This window comes from Meles meles, chromosome 3 (genome assembly GCF_922984935.1).
Source record: "Meles meles chromosome 3, mMelMel3.1 paternal haplotype, whole genome shotgun sequence".
NCBI classification, from domain to species: Eukaryota; Metazoa; Chordata; class Mammalia; order Carnivora; family Mustelidae; genus Meles; species Meles meles.
The window spans coordinates 99,290,939-99,317,721 of NC_060068.1; the positions used below are offsets into that span (position 1 = coordinate 99,290,939).

General features: G+C 40.2%; 1 protein-coding gene across 4 annotated transcripts in view; it reads right to left on the reverse strand.

Moving 5' to 3' along the window:
• STK32A (serine/threonine kinase 32A) overlaps positions 1-8,902 on the reverse strand; it is a 145,010-nt gene extending 136,108 nt beyond the window's left edge. For 3 of the 4 annotated variants that reach the window (XM_045998650.1, XM_045998649.1, XM_045998647.1), the window contains exons 1-2: positions 8,009-8,491; positions 4,162-4,309 (exon numbers count right to left, since the gene is read on the reverse strand). In XM_045998650.1, coding sequence (XP_045854606.1) covers positions 4,162-4,267 — 106 coding nt within the window. In that variant the 5' untranslated portion in view covers positions 4,268-4,309; positions 8,009-8,491. Of the gene's footprint in view, positions 1-4,161; positions 4,310-8,008; positions 8,492-8,819 lie in introns of those variants that run through there. The other variant, XM_045998648.1, reaches the window with a different exon arrangement.
• Between the last annotated feature and the right edge of the window lie 17,881 nt (positions 8,903-26,783).

Here is a 26,783-nt window from a genome sequence, read left to right on the forward strand (position 1 = left end):
GGTGGAAGACGGTGGAGTGTTTCCTTAAAAAATTAAAGAATTACCATACAATCCAGCAATTCCATGCCTAAGAATACACCTGAAAGAATTGAAAACAGGGACTCGAACAGATATTTGTACACTTATGTTTACAGCAGTATTATTTATAGTATAATCAAAGGTAGAAACCACCAAATGTCCACTGAAAAAGGATAAATAAAATGTGATACATACATGTAGTAGAATATATTCAGCCTTAAAAAGGGAATGGAATTGTTATGCTATAATACAGATAAACCTTGGAAACATTGCGCTAAGTAAAATAAGCTGGACAGAAAAGAACAAATATTACATGATCCCATTTATGTTAGGTACCTGGAATAGTCAAATTCATAGAGTCATAAAGTAGAAAGATGGTTGCCAAGGACTGGGGTGGCAGGGGGCCGGGGGTGTGGGGAAGGGGAGTTGCTGTGTAATGGGTACCAGATTTCAGTTTGGGAAAATGAAAAAATTCTAGAGATAGACGATGCTGACAGTTGCCCAAATCTGAATATACTATTGCCACTGAACTGTATGTACTCTTAAAAATGGTTAAAATGATACATTTTATTATGCATATTTTATCAAAACAAAAAAAGTTACTACTGAGATTTGTACTAAAATATGAAACGTAGGCCACGAAGCAAAGCAAAACAAAACAAAACGTATAATTTGAGATCCACTTTGTAAAAGCTAACAGTAATCAGAGAAGCAGATCTTATTCTACTCAACAGCACTATAAATCTTCCACTTTGTTGTCATCAAACAAAGATCACCATAAATAGCTAACAGAATGATGCTTTTAAGTTCACTATCAGATGGAACAACATGCAATACAAAGTGTTGGGATGAATTCCAGCAAGAACAGCTTATTTTACTGGATACCCGGTAATATCTTATTCTTTAATTACCTTCAAAGTGAATCAAAACACTTTTCCAGGAGAAATCTTGAAATATTGTTTGGGAAAATTGGTTCACATTTTCTCTCAAATCTATATACTGGGAACAGCAAACGCTTTGAAGGAAATATTAAACTTTTTCATCATGTATTGGGATTCTTTTCAGCAATATTTTTAAAATAATTAAATTGGCTCATTTAAGTGCCCTAGATTCTGTCCCGGTTTGATTATTTATATAAAAATGAGATAGAAAATGATATAGGCATTAATGTTCTTTGATTAGTCAGTGCTTTGTTGTTTTTATTTCTTGGTCAGAAGCTTCATAGCAGTCAAATAAAATTGTACCTTGTGCTCAGTCTGGAGCTATGAAAGGAGTCAAATCAGCTTTATAGGATTTACTGATCAAAAAATATGAATGCTCAGAATGTCATATGTTCCCTCCAAAAATTCAGTGATCTTGTAAATAACCAAGTGAAGATAGCAATTAAATACACTCCCTTTGTGTAATATGCAAACTCACAGGCAGGAGAATGCTAAGATACGGGCAATTGTTCATTTCTGATTTTGTCATTATTTGGACTTGGGACTTGAGTTTCCTGTACTTGAACTGTTCTTCTTATGTCATTGCATTAGTCGCTTCTTCTCATCTTTCAGGCTTCACCCCAGATGTCACCTCCGAAAGGCCACCTCTGACCACACTCTATCTCAAGGGGTCCCTCCACCGTCACTCTGTCCCTCTCTATAAGATCCCTGAGTCATTCCCTTGATGGCACTTCAACACTGTCTCAAGTTGTCTCGTTTATTCTGCCTGGCAACTGTGTGTGTGAATGGACTCACAGCATCGCCTATGGGGGGCACAGACTGTACTGTTCAGCTCTTCTCTTTATGGGCACTCTGGTAGGCGGATCTCACCAGGCTGGGGGATGAACAGCTAAAAGGTGGTGACCTACAAGGGGTTACAAAGGACGTGCGGGGTGTCTGGGTGACTCAGTTAGTTGGGCATCAAACTCTTGGTTTGGGCTCAGGTCATGATCTCAGGGTCATGAGATCGACTCCTGCATTGGGCTCCATGCTCAGGAGGGAGTCTGACATTTTGTCCCTCTGCCCCTCCCATTTCCTTGTGCATGTTTTTTCTCTCTCTCTCAAATAATAAATCTGGCCTCTCTTTTCTGCTCTCTTCTCTGGCCTCATGCACATCACGGGCTCAGAATCCACAGGGAGTGCAGTGAACCAAACAAGTGAAATCAAGCCTACTTGTCTTTTCATTTTAGAGACAGAAAACTCAAATAAGATCACTGGTCTTTAGATCTTTGCCTTTACGACTGGATAAAGCAAAGCCAGGCGACAAGAGTGGGAAAAAATGTTGACCAAGATCATTTTCTAAATGGGTAATTTGGAGTTCTCCTGTAATACTTTGTACAGGTAATAACAATGCACATTTGACTTGATAGTGAATGACTGGGGACAGGGCATCCTGAGCAGTTGGACATTTGTGTTTAGAAGAGACCATCCAAAGAACCAAGACCGAGATGGTAGCAAGCTTCTAATTGTCCTCTGATAACTAGTTGTTAAACAGCTAGTTCTTCCCATCTTTTGTAACAAAACAGAACTCATTTTTAGAAGGCTCATGGCCACATTAAGATAATAAACTAAGTTTCCTAGTCTTTCTGGGAGTCTGGGAGTCTGGGAGTCATAACTGGGTCTGGGCTTGTCCCCCAGAGTGATAAGCAACAGCCAGATCAGAGGCTTGGGAGGCGTGGGCTCAGTCTCCCTCCTTGACCCCTTCCCTATGACTGGAATGCCGACGCGGTGGGGAACGTCCTGAGGCAGGAGCATGAGAGTGACACTAGGGAGAGGGAGAGAAGGAAAAGCAGCAGCCCTCTGGAGCCACACATTTCTCCCTGGTGTTACTCTGCCTATTTTGTTACGTGAGAAAGAAGAACGTATCCATCTTGCTTGAGCTGTGGTCATTTGCAGTTTCTATTTGAGCAGATTTACTTTCTAACACAGTAGACTCCCGTGGCTGATTTAGATGCTGCTTCATAATTTTTGGAAAGTGGTGTTAGGATCTCCAAACTAAACTTTTTGAGTTGAAAACAACCTTCAAAAGGGTGCTGGGTAATACAGTCGGTCAAGCAACTGAGTCTTGGTTTTGGCTCAGGTCCTGATCTCAGGGCGGTGGGACTAAGCCCTGTGTCAGGTTCCTTGTTCAGTGCAGAGTCCGCTTGGGATTCCCTTCCTTTCTCTTCCTCTCCTCGGGCATGTGTGTGCTCTCTCTCAAATAAATACATAAAATCTTAAAAAACAAAAAAACAAAACAAAACAAAACAACCTTCAAGTTTGCCCTATCTTTTTACTTAACTGAGGAAACTGAAGATAGGATAAATAAACTTCTTGAGCCCCATTGGTAGCTTGGAGTAGGACCAGTGCTCAGAATTCCGGAATTTCAGTTCGTTGTTCTTTTCCTTTGTGGTCTAATCAGCAGAACTCCCTCCCTCTGAGAGGCCTGAACAGCTTACTAGCTGGGACCGGAACTGCCTTTTTTCCAGTCGACCTATCAGTAGCTGCCCCATGCATATACTGACAAGGCTGATCTGGCTTCCTTGCTGGGAAGGAAGAGTGAGAGGAGGAGGCAGACGTCTTCTTCTGACATGCCTCACTGTGGGATGGCAAGTGAATCAGGAAAACCCTCGCTTTTATTTCTTTTCTGGCTGAGCCTGACCTTGAAATTTCCCTTTCCTGCCATAATACTGATTCATTTTCCTATGACCTAGCCTTGCGAAATTTGTCCAGGACCCTGAAGCATGCCAGTTAGAAGCTCAGATGGCTCCTACTTGCATGACTCCATTATATAATATAATGAATATTGATTATCATTCAGATGTAATTTGGTAATACAAGAAATCTTCTATAACAACTATCAGTAGGGGTAACTTCAGCTGTCAGGGAAACGGCAAGAGAACAATAAATCCTTTCTTTTCAAGGTCTTTTATTCACCAGGTGCCCATCCACAGCTTCCTTTGGACAAAGGGTATTGGTGTAGTCATAATTAAGAAAACTGCCCAAGGTCTCATGGAAAGTGGAAGGTAAAAGCCAGCTATTAGCATCTAAGATCCTCAGGCTTACTCTTGTAGTTCCTTCCTTCCTTCCTTTCTTTTAGTCTTAGATTATGATTTACATATGAAACAAGGTATTTATATTTGAATTCTGCAAAATTCTATATATGCAGGTCACATATTCTTACCATCTTCATTTTCATCAAACACTGGTGGTTTGCTTGAAGTGTTGGCTCCCATGGTCAAGTCGGCCCAGACCCAGATCCTCCAGTTAAACTCTCCTGGCAGAAACATTCATCTTCACTCAACAGAGATCTGGAAGCCTTAGCTCGATATCTGGAAGAGAAAATGAAATGGTATCCTTGTAATATGGTGGGTTCTAGGAACTCTGAGCACAGAACTGTGGTTGCAATATTCACCTGATCTGTACCCCTAGAACAGGAATTTTTGCGTTGAAAATGATAATTTCACAAGTACAGAGAACATCAGGTGTCTGGGAGAACTCCCTACATGGCCTCATGGGGAGTTGTCTTAGACTTACAGAGAAGGAAGGGAGCAAAATATTTCTCTAAGTAAGAAAACAATTTTAAAATCTGGTCCAACAATGTTGTATTTAAAAAGTATGTAACAAAAATATTTCATTGACTCTCTACGTTGTTAAGAATATATTATCTGTTAACAATTTTTTTTTGATGTTTGAGCAACAACTTTATCATTTTTTTCAGTCATAAAAATACATTTCCCACCTCTTTCCTCTGACTGTGGAAGGTACTACAACGTAAAAAGAACAAGGTCTGAGTTTGGGCTTTACCTCACCAGCAAACTGCTAAATTTCACTAAACATGGTTCTTTTTTCCCCCTTCCCCTGAACTTGAAGATGATGATGGTCCTCTCCTCAAAGGCAAATCAAATGTGATTTGGGACAATACCTGAAAGTATTTTCACATGATTGTTGGCCACCCTGAAGCTTCAAAAAGGGATGTGTGTAAGAGCTAACACCCCTGAAGAAATGTACATTTATGGCTTTGTTCATTTGGAAGACTTTCCCTGAAATTGGTCAGGTGAGGCAGCATCCAGAGTTCTGCTTCTGAAACTGACACTTAACAATGGCTTTGGGCCAATTACTTGACTCCTCGTCTCTAAGATGACGGAAACCACAGTGCCTTCCCCAGGAATCACAAGCTCCCATGCCTTATTGGAGCCAGGCACAAATGCAGGTGCATGCACTGGGCCAGGTGGAAGACGTCAGTGCCTGGAGGGGACCCTGGTCACCTGGAGAAACCAGGCTCCATCTAAAAGAAGTCACTGGTCTCAGATCTAAAAGTTTGTTGCTATGTGGAAACACAGATCTGACAAAAAAAAAAAAAGATCCAGATTTTATACAAAACAATGTTTAAAAATTCATTTCAGCTATATGGCCTGAGCAAATCTCATGGGACAAATATAACTCCTGGGATATAGTTAATGAGATAATGTCCATAAGGCAATTAGCACAATGCCTGGCACATAATTTGCAAAGAATAGAATACTATACAGCATATAGTAGCTGTATTTCCTTATATATATATATTTTTAACATCTATCCATTGATTTCCTCTCGGACTTTTTCCACATGATGGAAATAGAGATTAGAGCTAGAATGGAAGAAAGGATCCCGAGCAAACCTGGGGGAAGGATGGGAGTTACCAAAAAAACACATGAGAAGCTCCTAGGCAAGTCTAGAAGAAAAGCTCATTTTCCCATTAGGAAAATGTAAGTAAAGCCTGCATTTGGAAGGCAGACTCATTAAGGAAATGCTACTTTTCATACTAAAAGCCAACAGTTAGCTAAGTGCCACAGGGACTTTAAAAAGAATCATTAAATGGAAAGCAAAGGAAGAGTCAGCAATTAGGAAGCAACCAATTAAATAGTATGGGGGAGGGGCAGGTGGTAACAGGTGGCCGGAGTAACCCTGGGGAGTTATTGACATCAGGAGGACAGAAAGACCTCAACTCTGTATGCTCCCTTAAAAAAAAAAGAAGAAAAAAAAAAGAAAAAAAAAGGCTTTTAATTTTAGTATAAAAGAGGCTGAGGAAGAAGCAAGTGGGATGATGCCCTTAGTGTTTCACTGTGGGCCAGGGAGAAGGGAATGGGGGTGCTCTCTGTATTTTATTATTGCATTTAGAGCCCAGAATAAGGGAATAGTGGGGGGACAGAACCGCAGATCACATTAGAGAGGACTGGTCCTAAAGAGAACATTGATCTTAACGAGTTGAGATTTTTAACACTGTAGATTGGGATCACATTTTCTTCCATTTTGTGCATAAAACCTTAAGACACATAATTTTCACACCACGCCCCAATCCTGTCATTCTTATATTTTTCTTCACTCCTCAGGCTTTTGCCAAGTAGCCTGTGTTCCTGTAGTATCAGATGTACCAAGCATTGACCTTGCAAGTTGTCAAGACAGAGAAAGAGAGAGAAATATTATCACAATTTGCCACGTTTCAGAGTTCCATCCTGACATGCAGACAATTTTGTTCAGGAAACATCCAGTGATTTTTTTTAGCGGGAAGGAAATATGTCAACAGGAAACCACTTTTGTGTCTGTCTGGGGAAAGGGGAGGTGGATGTGATGGCTTCTCCATTGAACCTGATGCATCCAAGCCAGTTTAGAACTGTCTTTCCCGCTTTCTCCCCATGGGGATAACCAAGTTAGGAAATTTCCCCCCGTATCCAGAAAGAAAGAACGATCTCTGGCAGGAAAATGGAGACACGTCTTTCCGGGTTTGCAGCATAGGACCTGCAGAGCTACAGTACTCTACTCTGCCAAACCCACACCGTCCTGACCTCCTGGCACAGAGTCTGTAGGGTGACACGAGCATCACCCGAAGATGTCTAGAGGACAGTGACCACCCCTGCCAACCAACATCCTGGACATAGAAAACCTAAGAGAGAAAGAAATGTGTCTTATAAGGACACAGAAAATTTTTAGATTCTCCCCTGACCTGGCCAGTTATCAGATTATTCACGGCAGACTCATTCTCTCACGCTAACGTACGAGCTTCGGCCTGCATTTTGGGGGGCTGTCAACTGGTGAGCTTTTCTAAGCTGCTAAGACCCCTTAAGTAAGAGGTGTCGTCTTTTAGGAACTATGTTGTGATGTGAGAAAGTTGCCACTTTGATGGAACTGTTCCGTTCACTGCCATAGCTCGTGTACCGGACTTAGTTTGTATTTGAAATACAGAATTCCTTAAACTCAGAAACACACAGAAACACAGTAAGAAAGAAAATGTCATGAAAGAACACACCACTCTGGTTATATTTCATCCACCTTGCTTCCTCATTTTTATATAGTAAAAAATAAAGGTAAACAATATTTCTACCTGAACCGCCCCCCCTGCCAAATTAGTTTCCCTTGCACACTTCCCAAAGACAGACACAATTGCAAATCTAGTATATGGTTTACAGTCCCCTTTCTACGATTTTACAACATACCGTGTGTTTTAAGATAAGTCACCTAAATGACATGGACTAGAAGGTACACTTTGCATCTTGTTGTGATCATTTCCCTTTACAGCTTTGTGATCTAGGCAGGCTGGTCTCACAAGCTCTGATTTCTGCTTTTTAAGGGCTGCATAGCAGTCCACGGTGTGAATATACCGCATTTTATTTTTCTGTGTAAAAATGTTCAAATCCTTCCGGCTTGGGGAAAACACCCTTGGGGAGATGAAGGCAACGGTCAAAGGTAGTTTCTGCTGGTTTAGAAGCTGGGTGGAGAACAGTCAGAAACACCTGGCCCTTACCTCCACCCAGCAAATATTTATTGAAGTCTGTGTGGGTCTGGACCTGAGTCAGTGAGAGGCTGGTGGACAAGGAGGGGGTACACAGTAACTAGGAAGCTGGACTCCATCCCAGCCCTATCCGGTTGTGGTGGGTTGTCTTGACCACCCGCCTTTGTCTTATTTCTCTTCCCCTTTAACTTCCTAGCTTCCCAGCAGTGCCCCGACCATGCAGGTTTATTTAAAAGAAATGAAAATCTAAACCACCACTCACCTCGATCTTGGTTCTCTCTCCTCTCCTTCAAGAAGCTCGGACTGGTGCTTCCACCCCGGGGCAGAGGGGCTAGCAGAGGGGCTCCCGGAGCCCAGGAGAGAGCAAGGAAAAGATGCCTACCTGCCCGGGCGCTGGCGGCTGCGGGTGGCGGCGGGCGCGGGGCTGCGCGGGACTGGCCCAGGGAGGGCGGCACCTGCGGCTTCGGGGCTCCGAGCGCCACCCGAACGCGCAGCTCCTCTGGGAGGGGCCGGCAGCGGGGAGCGGCCCCTGTCGCCGCCCTCCCCCAGAAACCGCCGGGCAGTTGCCTGGGAGAGCGACAGTCCCCTGGGGTCGGTGCGTCGCTGGGGGAGGGCGAGGTGGGGGACAGCGACGCGGGCGCGGCTCTGAGCCAGTGGCGGGGATCCGGAGGCTCCTTGGCACGGTCTCGAGGCGCCGCACGGGGAGCGCGCCCCAACTTCCCAGACCGAGCCCCAGATGGCCTGAAGCGACCCCCTCCCCCTCCGAGACGCCCCGGCAGCGCAGCCGAGGATGCGAGACCTGGGGGCGAGGGGCGCTAGGGGCCCGCAGACCGGGCGGGGAAGGGCGCGATTTCCTGTAAGACTAAGTCGGGTATTGCGGGAAACCCAAGAGAGGATGGAGAATTTCACAGGGCCCGACAGGAAGCATCTTTTGTTTCTGGTCTAGCAGATTTCCTCGTTTGCTGGGAAAACTGAGGCACGGACAAGAAAATTCTCACCGAGTGTATCGTACAACTTTTCCCAGACCTGGGTCTCCTGCTCGCAGCCCCCTCCCCCGTTTGTTTTCCACGCACCTGTGTCAGCCTCGACCTCTGCGTGTGGAGGCGGGGTCAGGGGACGGGGACACAGACGCGAAGGCCATCCCACTGGAACTTTCTTTGTGCTGTTCCCGTGGCTGCTCTCTGTACTTCCCCTTTGTAGTAAATCAACAAGGTCGAAATAACTTTTTATTGTTTTCCCACCAACCCAATTGTCGCACATGCGTAAGACACCAGAGAGCTGGCACTTGGATGCTTTCGGTGGCGGCGAGGGTGGGGATCTTGGGCGCTCGCGGAGCAGGGCGGAGATGGAGGGTGTAGGTCTAGGCTGGGGTGGGCTGGGGACAGCTTCTCTTTAGCTCCTGCGTTTCCCTGCCATGTGGAAATGCCAGCTCTGTGTTGCCAAACATTCGGATTTTAGAAGAGAAGCTAGCAACGAGAACTTCTGTGTGAAATCGCCCATTATTTAAAAACATTGGCAAGTTTAGAAAATGTTCAAAACTGTGTTGGTCAAACAAAACGCATCTGTGGCTGAAATGTCTTTTCCAGACTCCTGTTTTGGTCTATCTAGTTGGAGCGTTGCGCAGTGCGCAGGAAGCAGATTGGCTTTGTTCAACGTTTTCAGTAGCAGCTCCTAGAAGGGTGTCCGCTGCATCTTAAAATATCTGCTGAAATTTTTGAACAAGTCAGCAGTCACCTTATGGTCAAGAGTCCCATGACTTACTCATGAAACAAAGGATTCAGAGGTCTGGTACCCTAGTATGAGCTAGCCCCTTTTCTCTTCTTGCTCTTGTCTCAGCAGTGGGCTATATTCTGCTGCAGTCATTTGAAATGTGGAATAACCTTGAACTTCCAACAAACCTGCTCTCTCATTTGCATGTGGGGTCTTGAGGAAGGGATTTGCCCAAGGCTGCACAGTGAGTTGGTGGCCGATCCAGATAGAACCTTTCTTTATGTTGTCAACACCTTAGGAAGAACCTGTCCGAGAGAGGAACAGATGCTTTAAATGAACATTGAATGTGGAATTGGAGTCAAGTTCTGAAAGAAGGCAACCAAATTGAGGGGGGAAAAAAAAAGCATCACGTCTTAAGGAATTCATTTTTTGGAGAGGCTCTTCTTCTTAAGGCAAAAATCAGGCACCCAGCCAAAAATACATTGTTTATGAGTAGTGTCTTGTAGTTTACAAAACACTTGCGGTATCTTCATGGCATGGACATTACCTACAGATTTGTTGGACTGGTATTATTACCTCTTCCTGGGAGATAATGATAACCATTTTATCATCAAGAAAATGGAAATCGCAAGAAAGCTGGCTGAGACTAGAACTGAAGTCTCCAGAAGCCTCTTTATTTTAGTATCCTGGTCAGTGTAAAGGGCTTTGGAGTCAGACAGTCTTTTACCCAAAAGCCAACTCCACCACTTAATATTTTGGAGATATTAGACAGGTCACTTAAGGGCCCTGAGCCTTTTCGAATTTCCGTAAAGCGGATGATGGGCATTCATATAAGCTATGATTGATGGAGGACTCAATGAGATAATCTATACATTAATGCAATTAACACGGTGCTGGATAGCACAGAGTAAACCTTTAGAGACTGGTAACTGTTAACATCATCATTTTAATTAGCAGCCTAGCAGGTTCTGCTCCAGTACTTCTCAGATCTCTTCTATAAATCTTAGTTCTGTTGGTACAGTCACTTTTGCTTAAAATAAAACTAATCAGTTCTAATGTGTCTCATCACACAAAGGCTTGGCGTACCATAGGTTTTTCGGAAAAATAGTGATTTTCATTACTGTCTCACGTGTAGTCTGTCAAAAGCAGACCTGTTTCCAAGAGCTGATTGTGTTTTAATTCTCTATTTATTCAGTTGTTTGTTCTCTTTTGCCAGTGTTCCTATCTCAAACGTAGCTGTTGGAGACACTGAGGAGGCTGCCAGGCCAAGTTACTTGGGAGACAAACCAGGCCAGATACTTCCGACAATCTCTGGAGCCCCCCAGTGGAGAGGAGAATGAAGGGGAAAAGTAAACCTGTGAGCAAGTGTTGTCCAAGTAGATAACCAGAACTTTAAATATATATATATATATGTCTATATATCATGGCTTAGCACATAAATATCAATACTACATCATTCCAGCCATGTCCATTCTTGGCTTGAAGTTGTCCCCTGTGTTCCACTGCATTTAGAATAAAGTGATGGTCTTTACTCCAGCAGACAAGGCCTTCTACAGTCTCTTCCCTGCCAGTTTGTCTAGCTTCATCTAGAATGTTTCTTTGCTCACTCCAGTCTAGCCTCCCTGGCTTGGTGCTCTTTGAAGATCATGCTGAGCCTGTCCACACTCCAGGACATCTGAATGAGCCTTCTTAATGCACAAACATGGTTCTGGACTCTTCACCATTCAGCTGTCAGCTCACAGTTCTTTAGCTTGGACAGAACTTCCCTCAACTCCTCACCTCACGTTGTTTCCCCACGACTTCTCCTCTCCCCCCCTACACACTCTGGTTTCTTCCATCTCAATATTCACCATGAACTAGAACTAATTTCCTTTTGTAACTTCTTTGCTATACTTTGCCCATTGAAGGCAGTCTCCATGAAGGCAGGAGTTTTATCCACTGTTAAATATATAAAATACAGTGTTGAACCAGTGTTCGGCACATAGAAAGTGTTTAATAAAATAACCAAATGTTTCTATCATTCTTTGCATTGCTTAGTGCAGGAGGAAATACGAAGGAGACATATTACACCTCAAAGCAACAAACGTCCTGTGACATAAATGGGCCTTTCCTGGGCTGCTTAAAGGGTACAGACACAGGTGAGAAAGAATGGCTGGACATGAGGCTTTTGTGGTTTGGGTGGAGGCCTGACTATAGCCTGAGACTGAGGGATGCCCAAATGGAAGCCTTTGGAGAGCATTGGCTGACTCAGTTAGCTCTGCCGGAAGGCACCAGAAGGTGCAATAACGTTTGAGCTATGTCTTGAAGGATGGAGGATCACTAGTTAGAGAGCAAGGCAGTTCAGATCTGGAGACTAGAGGCACACAAAAACGTAATATTTGAGGAGAAACATCAAGTTTATTGGAAGGGGAGCATGAGGAGGTAATGGGAGTCAGAGAGGGTGGGGGAAAAGATTTGAAGAATGGGTTATGGCATGGAAAGTAGCTTGAAGTGTAAACATGATGGCAATGGGAAGCCATCAGCTGTGTTTTGTAGGGAAATGGACCTCGTTAGAGCTGAAGACTGTTTTGTCCTTTTCACATAAGATAAAACTTTATTTTCTCTTGATATGATATGCGAATGATTCGGTTACTAAAAAGATGAGTTCTGTCTTGTGACACGAAAATTCTTCTTAGGTATAAAGTAAAAATCTGATCTGATGTCTTGTATTTAGTAAGTTACCAAATCTTTGTCGAATTCAAGTCAATGTCCGGTTTTACCTGGTTTATCTACTTCTACCCAAACGGTTTACTTTACTGCTTGCCAGAATGGCCTGAAGCTTTCTTCTAGATATTATCTTTAGAAAGACCCTCTATTTTGTTTTTCAGTGTCATGAGATGACTGATATTTACAGTTTCTAAACTGCCTTTACAAATTCTTCAAGTCAAGTTCACAATTTCTTTCATAACCCATTCCCGCAGGGTTTATCCTTTGTCTACAGTGGGGATAGTGCCATGGCAGGGTACACAAAGATGAATAAACCCACCCCCTCTCTTGAGGCACAGGTGTTCTAGCTCACGCACAGCACAGATCACTCTACCTTCACCACTCAGCCTGTGAGTGCGACATAGTTTAACTGAGAGGAAAACACCCTAAGATGTAATGGGAACATTGAATTTCTGGTGTTCAAAATAAAGGATAGACTTAGTATCAAATTACTCTCTCTTACCTGCTCACTAGAAAATAATTAACTGAAAAAGAGAAAGTGAGGAAAATGGGTATGGATGAAATCACAGAAGAGATTAACATTTATGGCTCCTACTGTGTATACACATCTATATGCTTATTTATTCCACAGCATTCATTGAGATGTGACTAATAAAATCACTCTCCAGGAAACATGCACAGTGGAACATTGTAATTGAGAAAAAATGCTGTCAGTGTCAGGCCGACCTGAGTCTGTTTCCTGATTCTGCCACCTACACCTTCATGCCCTTGGGCAAGTAATGTAGACTCTGAAGGATTTTGTTTCTTGGTCAGTACAATATGGATGCTGGCAGTATTAGCTCCCAAGGAATCCTGCAATGATTAAATGAGATAATGCATGAAAGCACTTAGCAGGTGCAGGGGGGTACGTAAGAATCACATTATCATTATTGTTATTATTACACTGAATATCTCTCTTTTGTTAAAAAAAAAAAGTGTGAAATGCTCCCTCATCAGCACTGACTCTTGAAAGATCATGGCTGCCAGACATAGTTACAATAGTGAGCAAGATAGATACTTTTCTTTTTTTTTTTTTTTTTTAAGATTTTATTTATTTATTTGACAGATAGAGATCGCAAGTAGGGAGAGAGGCAGGCAGAGAGAGAGGAGGAAGCAGGCTCCCTGCCAAGCAGAGAGCCCGATGCGGGGCTCGATCCCAGGACCCTGGGATCATGACCTGAGCGAAAGGCAGAGGCTTTAACCCACTGAGCCACCCAGGCGCCCCGATAGATACTTTTCTTAAGGAGCTCATCCTATTAAAGATTCAGGTTAGCTGGCAATTTAAATACAGTGTGATGGGGCAGGAGATCAGAAGTTAGGATGCTCCATGAGCATTTAAATGAAGTGTACAGTCTAGTCTAGGGCTGTCAAGAAAGATGTCACAGAAGATCTATACCCAAGTTCAATCCTGAAGGTAGAGTACAAGTTAATTGTGCACAGGGAAAGGGAAGAGACTGTTCCAGCTTGAAGGAACAGCATGTGCAAAGGCAAGAGAGAACTAGTTGTACTCGAGAAAATGATGGAGTTTTAGTATTGAAGGTTTTGGAAGACAAAGGCACTACACACAGAGAAAATAGCAAGTGCTATATCCTGGATGTGACAGACGTAATGCCATTTTATATTATCTATATGACAAACCCATAAATTATGTGGTTTTGTCTTCTGTTTTCAGGACAGAAAGCAGAAAAATGATTTAGGTAAAATTCCCAAACTTCCAGTTCCGGTTTACTACCAAGTCAGTATCCTTTCCATTAAACTTCAGGCTTCTTCTCGGTATGGTGTGTGCATATGTGTGATGCAATTTAAAAAATATATTTATTTATTCTAGAGAGAGTGTGTGGGGGGTGAGGAGCAGGGAAGAGGAACAAGCAGACTCCATGCTGAGCATGGGGAGTGGGGTCCTTAATAATCACATTGTTAGGTGATATGGGGCTTGATCTCAGGACCCTGAAGTCATGACCTGAGCCAAAACCAAGAATTGGATGCTCAACCCACTGAGTCACCCAGGCTCCCTGTATGATGCAACTTTAATCCCTTTCATATCATAATATTTAAAAATACAACTTTAAAGAAAGGACAGTCCCATAAAGTTATTTTAAAGTCCAAAGATTCAAACCTGGCTTATGTGATATCAATTCCTCAGATTATTTGAGCAAACCATCTGTGAATGATAGCTCAAAATATACAAATGATTTAATTTCTTAAACAGTGTCCATGTATTATTAAAAAAAATAGACAGTTGCATCTTGATTTTGTTCTTTACATCATATGTTTACACCTTACTCTTATGAGGGATCAGATAAAGTTGTAGCAGGGAAGGGAAGGAGTGATCTTATTCACCTATAAACTGTTTGTTTGTTTGTTTATGTTTTATTGTTATGTTAGTCACTATATAATACATCATTAGTTTTTGATGTAGTGTTCCACAATTCATTGTGTATAACACCCAGGGCTCCATGCAATACGTGCCTTCCATAATACCCATCACTGGGCTAACCCATCTTCCCACTCTCCTCCCTTCCAAAACCCTCAGTTTTTTTTCCTGGAGTCCACAGTCTCTCATGGTTTGTCTCCCCCTCTGATTCCTCCCTTCATTTTCCCCTTCCTTCTCCTAATGTCCTCCCTGTTATTCCTTATGTTCCACATATAAATAAAACCATATGATAATTTTGTCTTTCTCTACTTGACTTATTTCACTTGGCAAAATCTCCTACAGTCCCATCCATATTGATGCAAAAGTTGACTATTCTTCCTTTCTGATGGCTGAATAATATTCCATAGACCACATCTTCTTCATCCATTTATCTGTTGAAGGGCATCTTGGCTCCTTCCACAATTTGGCTATTGTGAACATTGCTGCTGTGAACATTGGTGTTTATGTGGCCCTTCTTTTCACTATATCTGTATCTTTGTAGTAGTGCAGTTGCTGGGTCATAGGATAGCTCTATTTTTAACTTTCTGAACCTCCACACTGTTTTCCAACATGGCTGCACCAACTTGCATTCCCACCAACAGTGTAAGAGGGTTCCCACACCCTCTCTAATATTTGTTGCTTCTTGCCCTGTTAAATTTTGCCATTCTAACTGGTGTAAGGTGGTATCTCAATGTGTTTTTTATTTTTTAAATCTTTTTAAAATTTTTGTCCCTGCTGGGCATTATATTAACATACAATGCTTTATTTGTTTCATCAACATATAATGCATTATTTATTCACAGGTCTGTGAATCATTAATCTTACACAATTCACATCACTCACCATAGCACACACCTTCCCCAGTGTCCATCCCCGAGTCACCCTATCCCTCCCACCCCCCTCTCCTCCAAGAACCCTCAGTTTGTTTCATGAGACTGAGTCTCTTATGGTTTGTCTCCCTCCCCGGTCTCATCTTGTTTCTTTTTACCCTCCTTTCCCCCATGACCCCCTGCCCTGCCTCTCAAATTCCTCATATCAGAGAGATCATATGATAATTCCCTTTCTCTGATTGACTTATTTCACTTAGCATAATACCCTCTAGTTCCATCCATGTCATTGCAAATGGCAAGATTTCAAGTTTTTTGATGGCTACATAGTATTCCATTGTGTATATATATACCACATCTTCTTTATCCATTCATCTTTTGATGGACATCTAGGCTCTTTTCATAGTTTGGCTATTGTGGACATTGCTGCTAAAGTGGTTTTGATTTGAATTTCCCCGATAGCTATTGATATTGAACATTTTTTAATGTGTCTGTTAGCCATTCATATGTCTTCTTTGGAGAAGTGTCTGTTCTTGTCTTCAACCTCTTTTTGACTTGATTATTCACTTTTTGGGGTGTTGAGTTTGAGAAGTTCTTTGTAGATCTTGGATACCAGCCCTTTATCTGTAGTGTCATTTACAAATATCTTCTCCCATTCGGTGGATTGCTTCTTTGTTTTGTTGACCATTTCCTTTGCTGAGCAGAAGCTTTTTATCTTGATGAAGTCACAAAATTATGAATGAAAAGGGAGAAATCATGACTAACACCAAGGAAATAGAAACAATTACTAGAAATTATTATCAACAACTATATGCTGATAAATTAAGCAACCTGGAAGGAATGGATGCCTTCCTGGAAACCTATAAACTACCAAGACTGAAACAGGAAGAAATTGACAATCTGAATAGAACAATAACCAGTAACAAGATTAGAGCAGTGATCAGAAACCTAGCCAAAAACAAGAGTCCAGAACCTGATGGATTCCCAGGGGAAGTCTATAAAACATTCAAAGAGAAATAATACCTATTCCCCTGAAGCTGTTTCAAAAAAAAAATAGAAACAGAAGGAAAACTTCCAAACTCATTCTATGAGGCCAGCATTACCTTGATCCCCAAACAAGGCAAAGACCCCATCAAAAAGAAGAATTACAGAACAATATCTCTGATGAACACTGATGCCAAAATTCTCAAAAAGATCCTAGCTAATGGGGTCCAACAGTACGTTAAAAGGACTATCTATCAGGACCAGGTGGGATTTATCCTTGGGATAAAGGGTGGTTCAACACTTGCAAATCAATTAGTGTGATAGAACACATTAATAAGAGAAGAGACGAGAACCATATGGTCCTCTCAATTGATGCAGAAAAAGCATTTGACAAAATACATCATCCTTTCCTGATTAAATCTCTTCAGAGTGTAGAGATAGGGGGAACATTCCTCAATTTCATAAAAACCAGCGAATATTCTTAATGGGGAAAACCTGAGAGCCTTTCCCTTAAGATCAAGAATATGACAAGGATGCCTGTTCTCACTACTATTGTTCAGCATAGTACTAGAAGTCCTAGCTGCAGCAGTCAGATAACAAAAAGAAATAAAAGAAATTCAAACTGGCAAAGAAGAAATCAAACTCTCTCTCTTTGCAGATGATGTGATATTTTATGTAGAAAACTCAAAAGACTCCATCCCCAAATTACAGAACTAATACAGCGAATTCAATAATGTGGCAGGATGCAAAATCAATGCACAGAAACCAGTTGCTTTCCTATACATGAACAATGTAACTGTAGAAAGAGAAATTAAGGAATTGATTCTATTTACAGTATCACCAAAAACCATAAGATACCTTGGAATATACCTAACCAAAGAGGGAAAGGATCTGTACTCTAGAAACTACAGAACACTTATGAAAGAAATTGAAGAAGAAACAAAAAGATGGAAAAATATTCCATGCTCATGGATCAGAAGAGTAAACATTGTTAAAATGTCCATACTGCCTAGAGCAATCTATATTTTCAACGCCATTCTGCTTGAAATACCAGTGGCATTTTTGAAAGTTCTCAAACAAACAATCCTAAAATTTGTATGGAACCAGAGAAAGACCCCAAACTGCCAAGGAAATGTTGAAATAGAATCACAAAGTTGGGGGCATCATGTTGCCTGATTTCAGGCTATATTACAAAGCTGTGATCACCAAGACAGCATGGTACTGGCACAAAAATAGACACATAGACCAATGGAACAGTCCAGATATGGACCTTCAACTCTATGGTCAAATAATCTTAGGAAAAAAACAGGAAAAATATCTGATGGAAAAAGTCTGTTCAATAAATGGTGCTGGGAAAATTGGACAGCTATACACAGAAGAATGAAATGACCATTCTCTTCCACCACACACAAAAATAAACTCAAAATGGATGAAAGATCTCAGTGTGAGACAGGAATCCATCAAAATCCTAGAGGAGAACATAGGCAGTAATCTCTTCAACACTGGCCACAGCAACCTTTCAAGACATGGCTCCAAAGGCACGGGAAACTAAAGTGGAAATGACTTTTGGGACTACACCTATAAACAATTTAATTGGACCCCAGCTTGTGCATGCCCCACTCTGCGTGTGCATGCATGTGCGTGTGCACGTGCGCACGTGTACACACACACTAGCATATCCAAGAGCATGATGGTGGAGCAGGCAGTAGACTTCATATTTCCTGAGAGAACAGAACAAACTAACAAGTGCTTATCTATCAATTCCCCTCTCCTTCCTTTCTGTTAGTGCTTTTCTAACAGGGGTGTCTTTGCAGCGAGCTGCTCCTACATATGACCCAGGAGTAAAGTGGATGATATGAAGTTGTGCCCTAACAACGGAAAATATGTCTAATGAAATTATATTTCTTATTTTAATTGTCTAGGGAGATATTTAAAAATCTATAGTTGTATAAATACACTTTTTCATGTATAGGATGAATTTAAGTTTCATTGGATTAATGTATTTTGCCCTGGAATCTTATACCTGAATTTGTAGTTTTGGGAATAGAGTTTTTCCCTTAGTGGGACTGACCTTTTTCAACACAAATTGTTTCTCAGTCTAGCCTATCCACACTGTAATTAGAGATTTCTCTCCGAGGATTCTGTGATTTTTTTCTGGTTTTGGAGGCCATTTCACTGAGAAGTTTGCCTGAAAAGGCAAATATGAAACAATCCAGGGTATCAGTCATAGTAGGAAATCATGAGATATCTTTAAGTGTCCATGAAATTGAGGGTAAAATACTGTTCTCTATGCTTCTCAGAGCACATCTCCATTCAGGGCACATCCAGGAAAGGGGCTGTGGTCCTCCAGAGGTGACTGATTCAGTTTTCTACCATTCTGTTTAATTCATCATTTTTTACATTCTCCTGGGAGTGATTTAAAACAAATTATAACATTAAACTATAAAAGAGTAATAGAATGAAGAGAAATGGTGCATTTTGCTTTTTTTAGATCTCAAAGTAGGCCAAACCTTCTGAATATTACTTAATCTCATGAAGAATTACCTTCTGAATCAAAATTTTCCTCTGCGGTCTTTGCCATCGTATTGTTGGTATATGCAGTCATTTCAGATATACTTTCTCTTTATTTTAGGGCCCTGTCCTGTGGTGAGAGCTCTTAATTATTTGGCTTCTGTAGAGAGCGGCTTGGGACTTAGTGGGTGGTTGTAAAGATCGAGCATTTTGAAAGGAGCCTTTTAGAAGGACCAAATAGCGTGTCTCGAAGTTCAATTACTAGAGCAATTTGGGTCTATTTGTCATAGTCAAAGAGGTCTCTTTTCAAAAACTGTCTGTAAATTGTTCAGATCAGCATGACACAGTTCACAATGACTTAAGAAAATTTCAAGTGTGAGACAGTCTACCTTGATGTACTTAAAGTCCACATGATTTTAGTGAAAACCTTTGGTTGTATCTCTCTTGCTCTAAGTAGCCAGTAACTAAAAATGATAGTAATATAATAATAATAATAGAGAAAAACAATAGATTAAAACTAACGATAGTAATAAGATTAGTGTTGTTACTATTATTATCAGTGTTATTACTAATAATTTTGTGTTTTCTATGCACTAGGCACTGAGCCCAAAACTTCATTTGCACCCTCTCATTCAATGCTTAAAAATACCCATTTCAGTTCAGGAGAGTGGGACCTATGGAGACCTTGCCCAGAGTCATAAGGTAGAAACCTCAGTAGTGTGGTATCAAGGTCTGGGCCTTTGGCCATGACACAATTCTTTCCCCCATGTGACATTCACAAATGTGGAATTAGAATAGTGGAGTTCATCTGTCATCTGACATACTCCCCGGGCTTAGCGCTGCACCTCTGAAGGTGTCATTAGCCCATTCCTGGGATTGGACTTGCCATGTGTTAGAGACTAGACAGGGTTGTTTGCATGCTTCTGTCCAGTGCTGCTGTAGTCGCCTGGAAGCTGTAGTATGACGTATGGTGAGGGTGACCAACTGTCTCTGTCCAGAGTTGAAATGTCCTGAGATGGGGACTTTTGGTGCTAACATGGGGACAGTCCAAGGCAAACCTAGACAGGTTCATGTCTTGCAATACCCACTACATTGACCCCATTATTCTGGGCATTTGTTGGAGAGTTCTTTGAATTCCTTTGACCAGGGCTTTCTGTTTCTTAGATAAACTTGAAGAACTAGAGCATAGGGTAGATTATTTGAAGGGACTCAGGTGTGCTTTTCTCTCTCGTGCATGTTATGCTCAACATGATATGTCGGGAAAGTTTCACCTACTCTCTCTGCAAAATAGCAGGCTAGATTGTTTTGTCAAATTTGCCTTTGCACCCATACTTGTGGAATGCATGCTGACAAGATTACAGCAGTGGTAGTCCATTCAAAGTTACCTCCACTGATTGAAGGGAGTGGTTATATAATAAAGATAACTTTTTAAAAATTGAGTACTTACTTGCAAAAAGGCACTTTTTGTCAACCGACTGTTGACAGCACAGATTCTGGGTAGCCATTATTATCTACACTTTAAGGATAAGGAACCTGAGCTATTTCCATGAACCTGGGTAGTTTAGGCAACAACAAAGAACATTTCAATGAATTTTAGCATGTAACAAAATATCATGTGAAATGAGAATTTTAAATAATATAAGCTACAAAATACATTTGTTTATGTCCAGTATAATTAGAAAATCCTTGGGGCACCTGGGTGGCTCAGTGGATTAAAGCCTCTGCCTTCGGCTCAGGTCATGATCCTGGGTCTTGGGATCGAGCCCCAGATTGGGCTCTCTGCTCAGCGAGGAGCCTGCTTCCCCCTTTCTGTCTGCCTGCCTGTCTGCCTCCTTGTGATCTCCATCTGTCAAATAAATAAATAAATAAATAATCTTTAAAAAAGAAAATCCTTAACTCTAAGTGAAAACAAAAGGTGCAAATATATATTTTTTAAAATGTAATGACTCATTAATATTGACACTGTTTTTGCAATGTCTGAACAAAACTAGAAAATTATGGGAATATTGCTAACATTTATTGTGTGCTTACTCTGTGAATTTCATCCTTACAGAAACCTGCGGGTGAATAATTTCTCCCATTGTACTAATACAGAATCTAAAGTTCAGACAGATTAAATTCTGTCACTAAGAACGGTGGCAGACAGTTTTACAGACCATGTATCAATCCAGGGCAACATGAATATGATATACGATACTTAAGAGTTTGAAAACCTTCTAGATTATCAGTTCAATTTTCCTACCTTTATTTGAGTATTATGGTATATATGATCTCTATTTCCAGCTTCTATCAGAAAGCCATCTTTCTTCTAACCGTGGAGAGTTAGATAAATGTTCTTGTGGAAGACATTTTTCTTCTTAATTACTTTTGTAATTTTAACACTTTACTCTCACTAGACATTTACTATGTTCCCTCTGCTGCCCACTTATTCTCTCCTTCTCTGTTGTTCTCTTGCAGTAAAAGGAACAGAGTGTCACCCAGATCCTAACAAGTGTTGAAGAAACAGCACAGTACATATCGGCTAATGAGATAATATGGAGTCATTGTCCTCAAACCCTTTCAAACAAGAAAAAACTACTTTGTAAAGATTACAGAGAGCAGTTACGTTCCAAACTAGTTCAAATTATTGACACTTATATCGCTAGTTAGTATTAAACAATCTTTATTTTGCTTGAATCAAAATTTAATCAGAAGCATAATTGGAGTTATAGTTTGCATAAGTTATTGCAGATATAAAGACTTGTAACAGCATGTATATGCATACCATTAACCATTCTAAAAGAATCTTCATTCTAACATAAATATAAATCTCAATAATCATACTTTGATTTAAAGTTTGGAGTGTTTTTCCTAATAATTCCTTCCATCATTCCTATGGGAGAAGGAGGGACTTATTTCAACTTCTGAGATAGAAGTTAGAGAAATTAAATTACTCGCTGAAAAGTAATTGTTTTATAAAAATAATTATAAAAAGTAATTGTTTGTAAAAACAACTATAAAAAATCATAATTAGTAAATAAATAGTAAAAAAAAATAGACTAGAACACATTCTCCCAAGGCAGAGAATTCATTGAACTTATTTATTAGCTGAATTATGATATATTGACAAATTTCATGTTAAATTTACATTTCAGAGTAGCCTTTATCACAGAGCCCCTACTTTTAGGTCTACTTCTTCTTTATTGCTCCCCATAAACATAACAGAATTCACCTTAAAATATATATTATTTTAATTCCACCATTGTTAATGTACATTGTGATATTAGTTTCAGGTATATAATGTAGTGATTCAGCACTTCCATATGTTACCCGGTACTCATCCTGACAAGTGCACTCTTTAATCCCCATCTCCTTCCCATTTCACCTATCCCCCACCCTAGTCCACTCTCTGGTAACCATCAGTTTGTTCTCAAGTGTCTGTTTCTTGGCTTGCCATTGTTTGTTTGTTTGTTCATTTTCTTCCTTTGCTCATTTGTTTTGTTTCTTAAATTCCCCATGTGAGTGAAATCCTATGTTATTTGTCTTTCCCTGACTGACTAACTTAACATTGTCCTCTCTACTTCCATCCATGTCATTGTAAATGGTAAAGTTTCATTCTTTTCTATGTCTATGTCTGATTAATATTCCATTATGTGTGTGTGTGTGTGTGTGTGTGTGTGTGTGTGTGTGTGTGTACTCTTCTTCATTTATTCATCAGTTGATGGACACTTGGACTGCCTCCACAATCTGGCTATGGTAAATAATGCTGCTCTAAACATAGGGGTTCATACATTCCTTTGAATTCGTGTTTTTGTATTTTTTAGCTCAATTACTGAATCATGGGGTAGTTCTATATTTAACTTGTTGAGGAAACTTCTATAGTGTTTTTCACAGTGGCTGCACCAGTTTACATTCCTACCAACAGTGCAAGATGGTTCCTTTTCCTCCACATTCTTGCTAACATTGGTTGTTTCTTGTGTTTTTGACTTTAGCCATTCTGACTTGTGTGAGGTGGTATCTCATGGTGGTTTTAATGTACATTTCCCTGATGATGAATGATTTGAACATCTTTTTATGTATCTGTTGGCCATCTGGAATTCTTCTTTGAAGAAATGTCTGTTCATGTCTTCTGCCCATTTTTAATGGTCTTATTTGTTTTTTGGGTATTGAGTTGTATAAGTTCTTTTTTTATTTTATTATTTTTTTTACAAGATCTTTATATATTTTGGATACTAACCCTTTAATGAATATGTCACTTGCAAATATCTTCTCTCATTGCATAGGTTGCCTTTTAGTTTGATTGATTGTTCCTTTGCTGTGTAGAAGCTTTTTATTTTGATGTAGTCCCAATAGATTATTTTTGCTTTTATTTCCCTTGTCTCGGGAGACGTATCCAGAAAGATGTTGCTATGCCAATGTCAGAGATCTTACTGCCTAAGCTCTCTACTAGGATTTTTATGGTTTCATTTCTCACATTTAGGTTTTTAATCCATTTTGAATTTATTTTTGTGTATGGTGTAAGAAAGTGGTCCAGTTTCATTCTTCTGCATGTGGCTGTCCAGTTTCCCCAACCCATTTATTGAAGAGTCTGTCTTTTTTCCATTGGATATTCTTTTCCACTTTGCTGAAAATTAATTGACCATATAATTATGGGTTTATTTCTGGGTTTTCTATTCTATTCCATTGATCTTTATCTATTTTGATGGCAGCATAAAATTTTATGCCATACTTTTTAAAATTACTACTGCTTTGTAATATAACTTGAAGTCTGGAATAGTGATATCTCTGGCTTTGCTTTTCTTTTTCAAAATTGCTTTGGTCATTTGAGGTCTTTAATGTTTTCATATAAATTTTAGGATTTTTCTTCTAGTTCTTTGAAAAATGCTGTTGGTATTTTGATAAGGATTTTATTAAATCTCTGTAGATTACTTTGGGTAATGTAGACATTTTAACAATATTCGCTCTTCCAATCCATGAACATAGAATGTCTTTCCATTCACCTTTTTTAAGTGTGTCATTTGATGAATTTTTGACAAGTATATGCATTCATGTTCTGAATGCATGAACTTGCTCTTATCCTTTACATTTCTGTGTTAGATACCAGTTCTCTTGACCTGGCATTCAATCTACAGGTTTTCATCATACTCCAGTTCATACTTTTCCTATAGAAGGTCAACTAGTAAATATTTTTAAAATTCATAGGGTTTATGGTCTCTGACACAACTACTCAACTCTATGTAGTGTGAAAATAGCCATAGGCAATATGTAGACAAATGAGTGACTATTTTTCTCCGCCATCTTGACTCCTCCTCCCATGAGTGACTATTTTTCAATAAAACTTTACTCATGGACAGTGAAATTTAAATTCCTTTTTGGGGTGTTGAAATATAAATTTCTTATATTTTTTACATGTCACATAATATTATTATTCCTTGAATTTTCCCAGTAATTTAAAAATGTGAAATGCATTTTCAGCTCACAGGCCATACCGAAAAAGATGGCGAGATGGGTTTGGTTGGTCTGCTGACCCATGCTGTTATCTGAAGGATTATGAAATTATAGAATCTCAGAGTAAGGGCTGGAGAGCTTCTTATCTAATGCTTTCTTTCTTTAATTATATATAGAGATGAAGCTTAAAACTAGCAAGGAACCTAAGTGGTTTGAAGAAGATCTGTGGCCTGTCAGAGAGCCTGCACAGGTCAGCTGGTAGTAGCTGGCCAGAGTATTGTGTTGGGAAAGAATGTCAGGTCCAATTCGGACCTCATGGGAGAAAAATTGTGTATCGATTGACTGATGTTATCTGCCTTGAGTGCTGCAGTGGAATCACAGTGAGAGGATATTTAATGTATGTAAATTCACTTATTTGTGCTCTGCTAAAGGAGGGGAAGGAGGAAGTGGGAAGGTCAAAGAGGCAACAAGATTGTATGAATGATAGTTTGAGAATGAGAAAAAGAATAAATGAGTAAATAACTGAAATGTTGCAGGCTTTTCTGATTGCTCGCCCTTCCACTCAATGAGTATATGCCTCCTGTGTGAGAAGCTGCTTAGGAATATCTTGTTTGCTTAACCAGGAACGTAACTCCATAAAGAGAATGATTCTAGATTTTCAAATACATTTTTTTTAATTGCAGCAAATCCTGGATGCAAGGCACCCACTTAATTGTAGTGTTCAGTCAGAATTTAAAAAAAGTATTTTTTTAAAAAGATTTGTTTATTTATTTATTAAGTTAGCTAGTTAGTGTCTTTGTCTATTTATTTATTTGAGAGAGGATGAGGTGGGAGAGGAAGACTCTCAAGCAGACTCCACGCTGAGTGCAGAGTTCAACATGGGTCTTGATCCCATGACACTGGGATCATGACCTGAGCCAAAACCAAGAGTTGGTCACTTAACTGACTGAGACACCCAGATGCACCCAGATGTTTTAATAAGGAAGAGAAAGTTGGCTTTGTTGGGTATTTTGAAACATATTATATTGGCTCCCATATGGAGCTTTCCTAAGGGCAATTTGACTGGATGCATTTTTACCCTATGTGATATACTTAAAACCCCTCTCTGTTGAAAGGTGTGTCTCTACTTTAGGTCACAAATTTGACATCCTATAACAAGCCCAGTGTAACACTGGGCTTTAAAAACTCAGCTTCATTTTCAACATTTTGAGGAACCTCCATGCTGTTTTCCAGAGTGGTTGCACCAGCTTGCATTCCCACCAACAGTGTAGGAGGGTTCCCCTTTCTCCGCATCCTCGCCAGCATCTGTCATTTCCTGACTTGTTAATTTTAGCCATTCTGACTGGTGTGAGGTGATATCTCATTGTGGTTTTGATTTGTATTTCCCTGATGCCGAGTGATGTGGAGCACTTTTTCATGTGTCTGTTGGCCATCTGGATGTCTTCTTTGCAGAAATGTCTGTTCATGTCCTCTGCCCATTTCTTGATTGGATTGTTTGTTCTTTGGGTGTTGAGTTTGCTAAGTTCCTTATAGATTTTGGATACTAGCCCTTTATCTGATATGTCGTTTGCAAATATCTTCTCCCATTCTGTCAGTTGTCTTTTGGTTTTGTTAACTGTTTCCTTTGCTGTGCAAAAGCTTTTGATCTTGATGAAATCCCAATAGTTCATTTTTGCCCTTGCTTCCCTTGCCTTTGCCGTTGTTCCTAGGAAGATGTTGCTGCGGCTGAGGTCGAAGAGGTTGCTGCCTGCATTCTCCTCAAGGATTTTGATGGATTCCTTTCTCACATTGAGGTCCTTCATCCATTTGGAGTCTGTTTTCGTGTGTGGTGTAAGGAAGTGGTCCAATTTCATTTTTCTGCATGTGGCTGTCCAATTTTCCCAGCACCATTTATTGAAGAGGCTGTCTTTTTTCCATTGGACATTCTTTCCTGCTTTGTCGAAGATTAGTTGACCATAGAGTTGAGGGTCGATTTCTGGGCTCTCTATTCTGTTCCACTGATCTATGTGTCTGTTTTTCTGCCAGTACCATGCTGTCTTGATGATGACAGCTTTGTAATAGAGCTTGAAGTCCGGAATTGTGATGCCACCAACTTTGGCTTTCTTTTTCAATATTCCTTTGGCTATTCGAGGTCTTTTCTGGTTCCATATAAATTTTAGGATTATTTGTTCCATTTCTTTGAAAAAAAATGGATGGTATTTTGATAGGGATTGCATTAAATGTGTAGATTGCTTTAGGTAGCATGGACATTTTCACAATATTTATTCTTCCAATCCAGGAGCATGGAACATTTTTCCATTTCTTTGTGTCTTCCTCAATTTCTTTCATGAGTACTTTATAATTTTCTGTGTATAGATTCTTAGCCTCTTTGGTTAGGTTTATTCCTAGGTATCTTATAGTTTTGGGTACAATTGTAAATG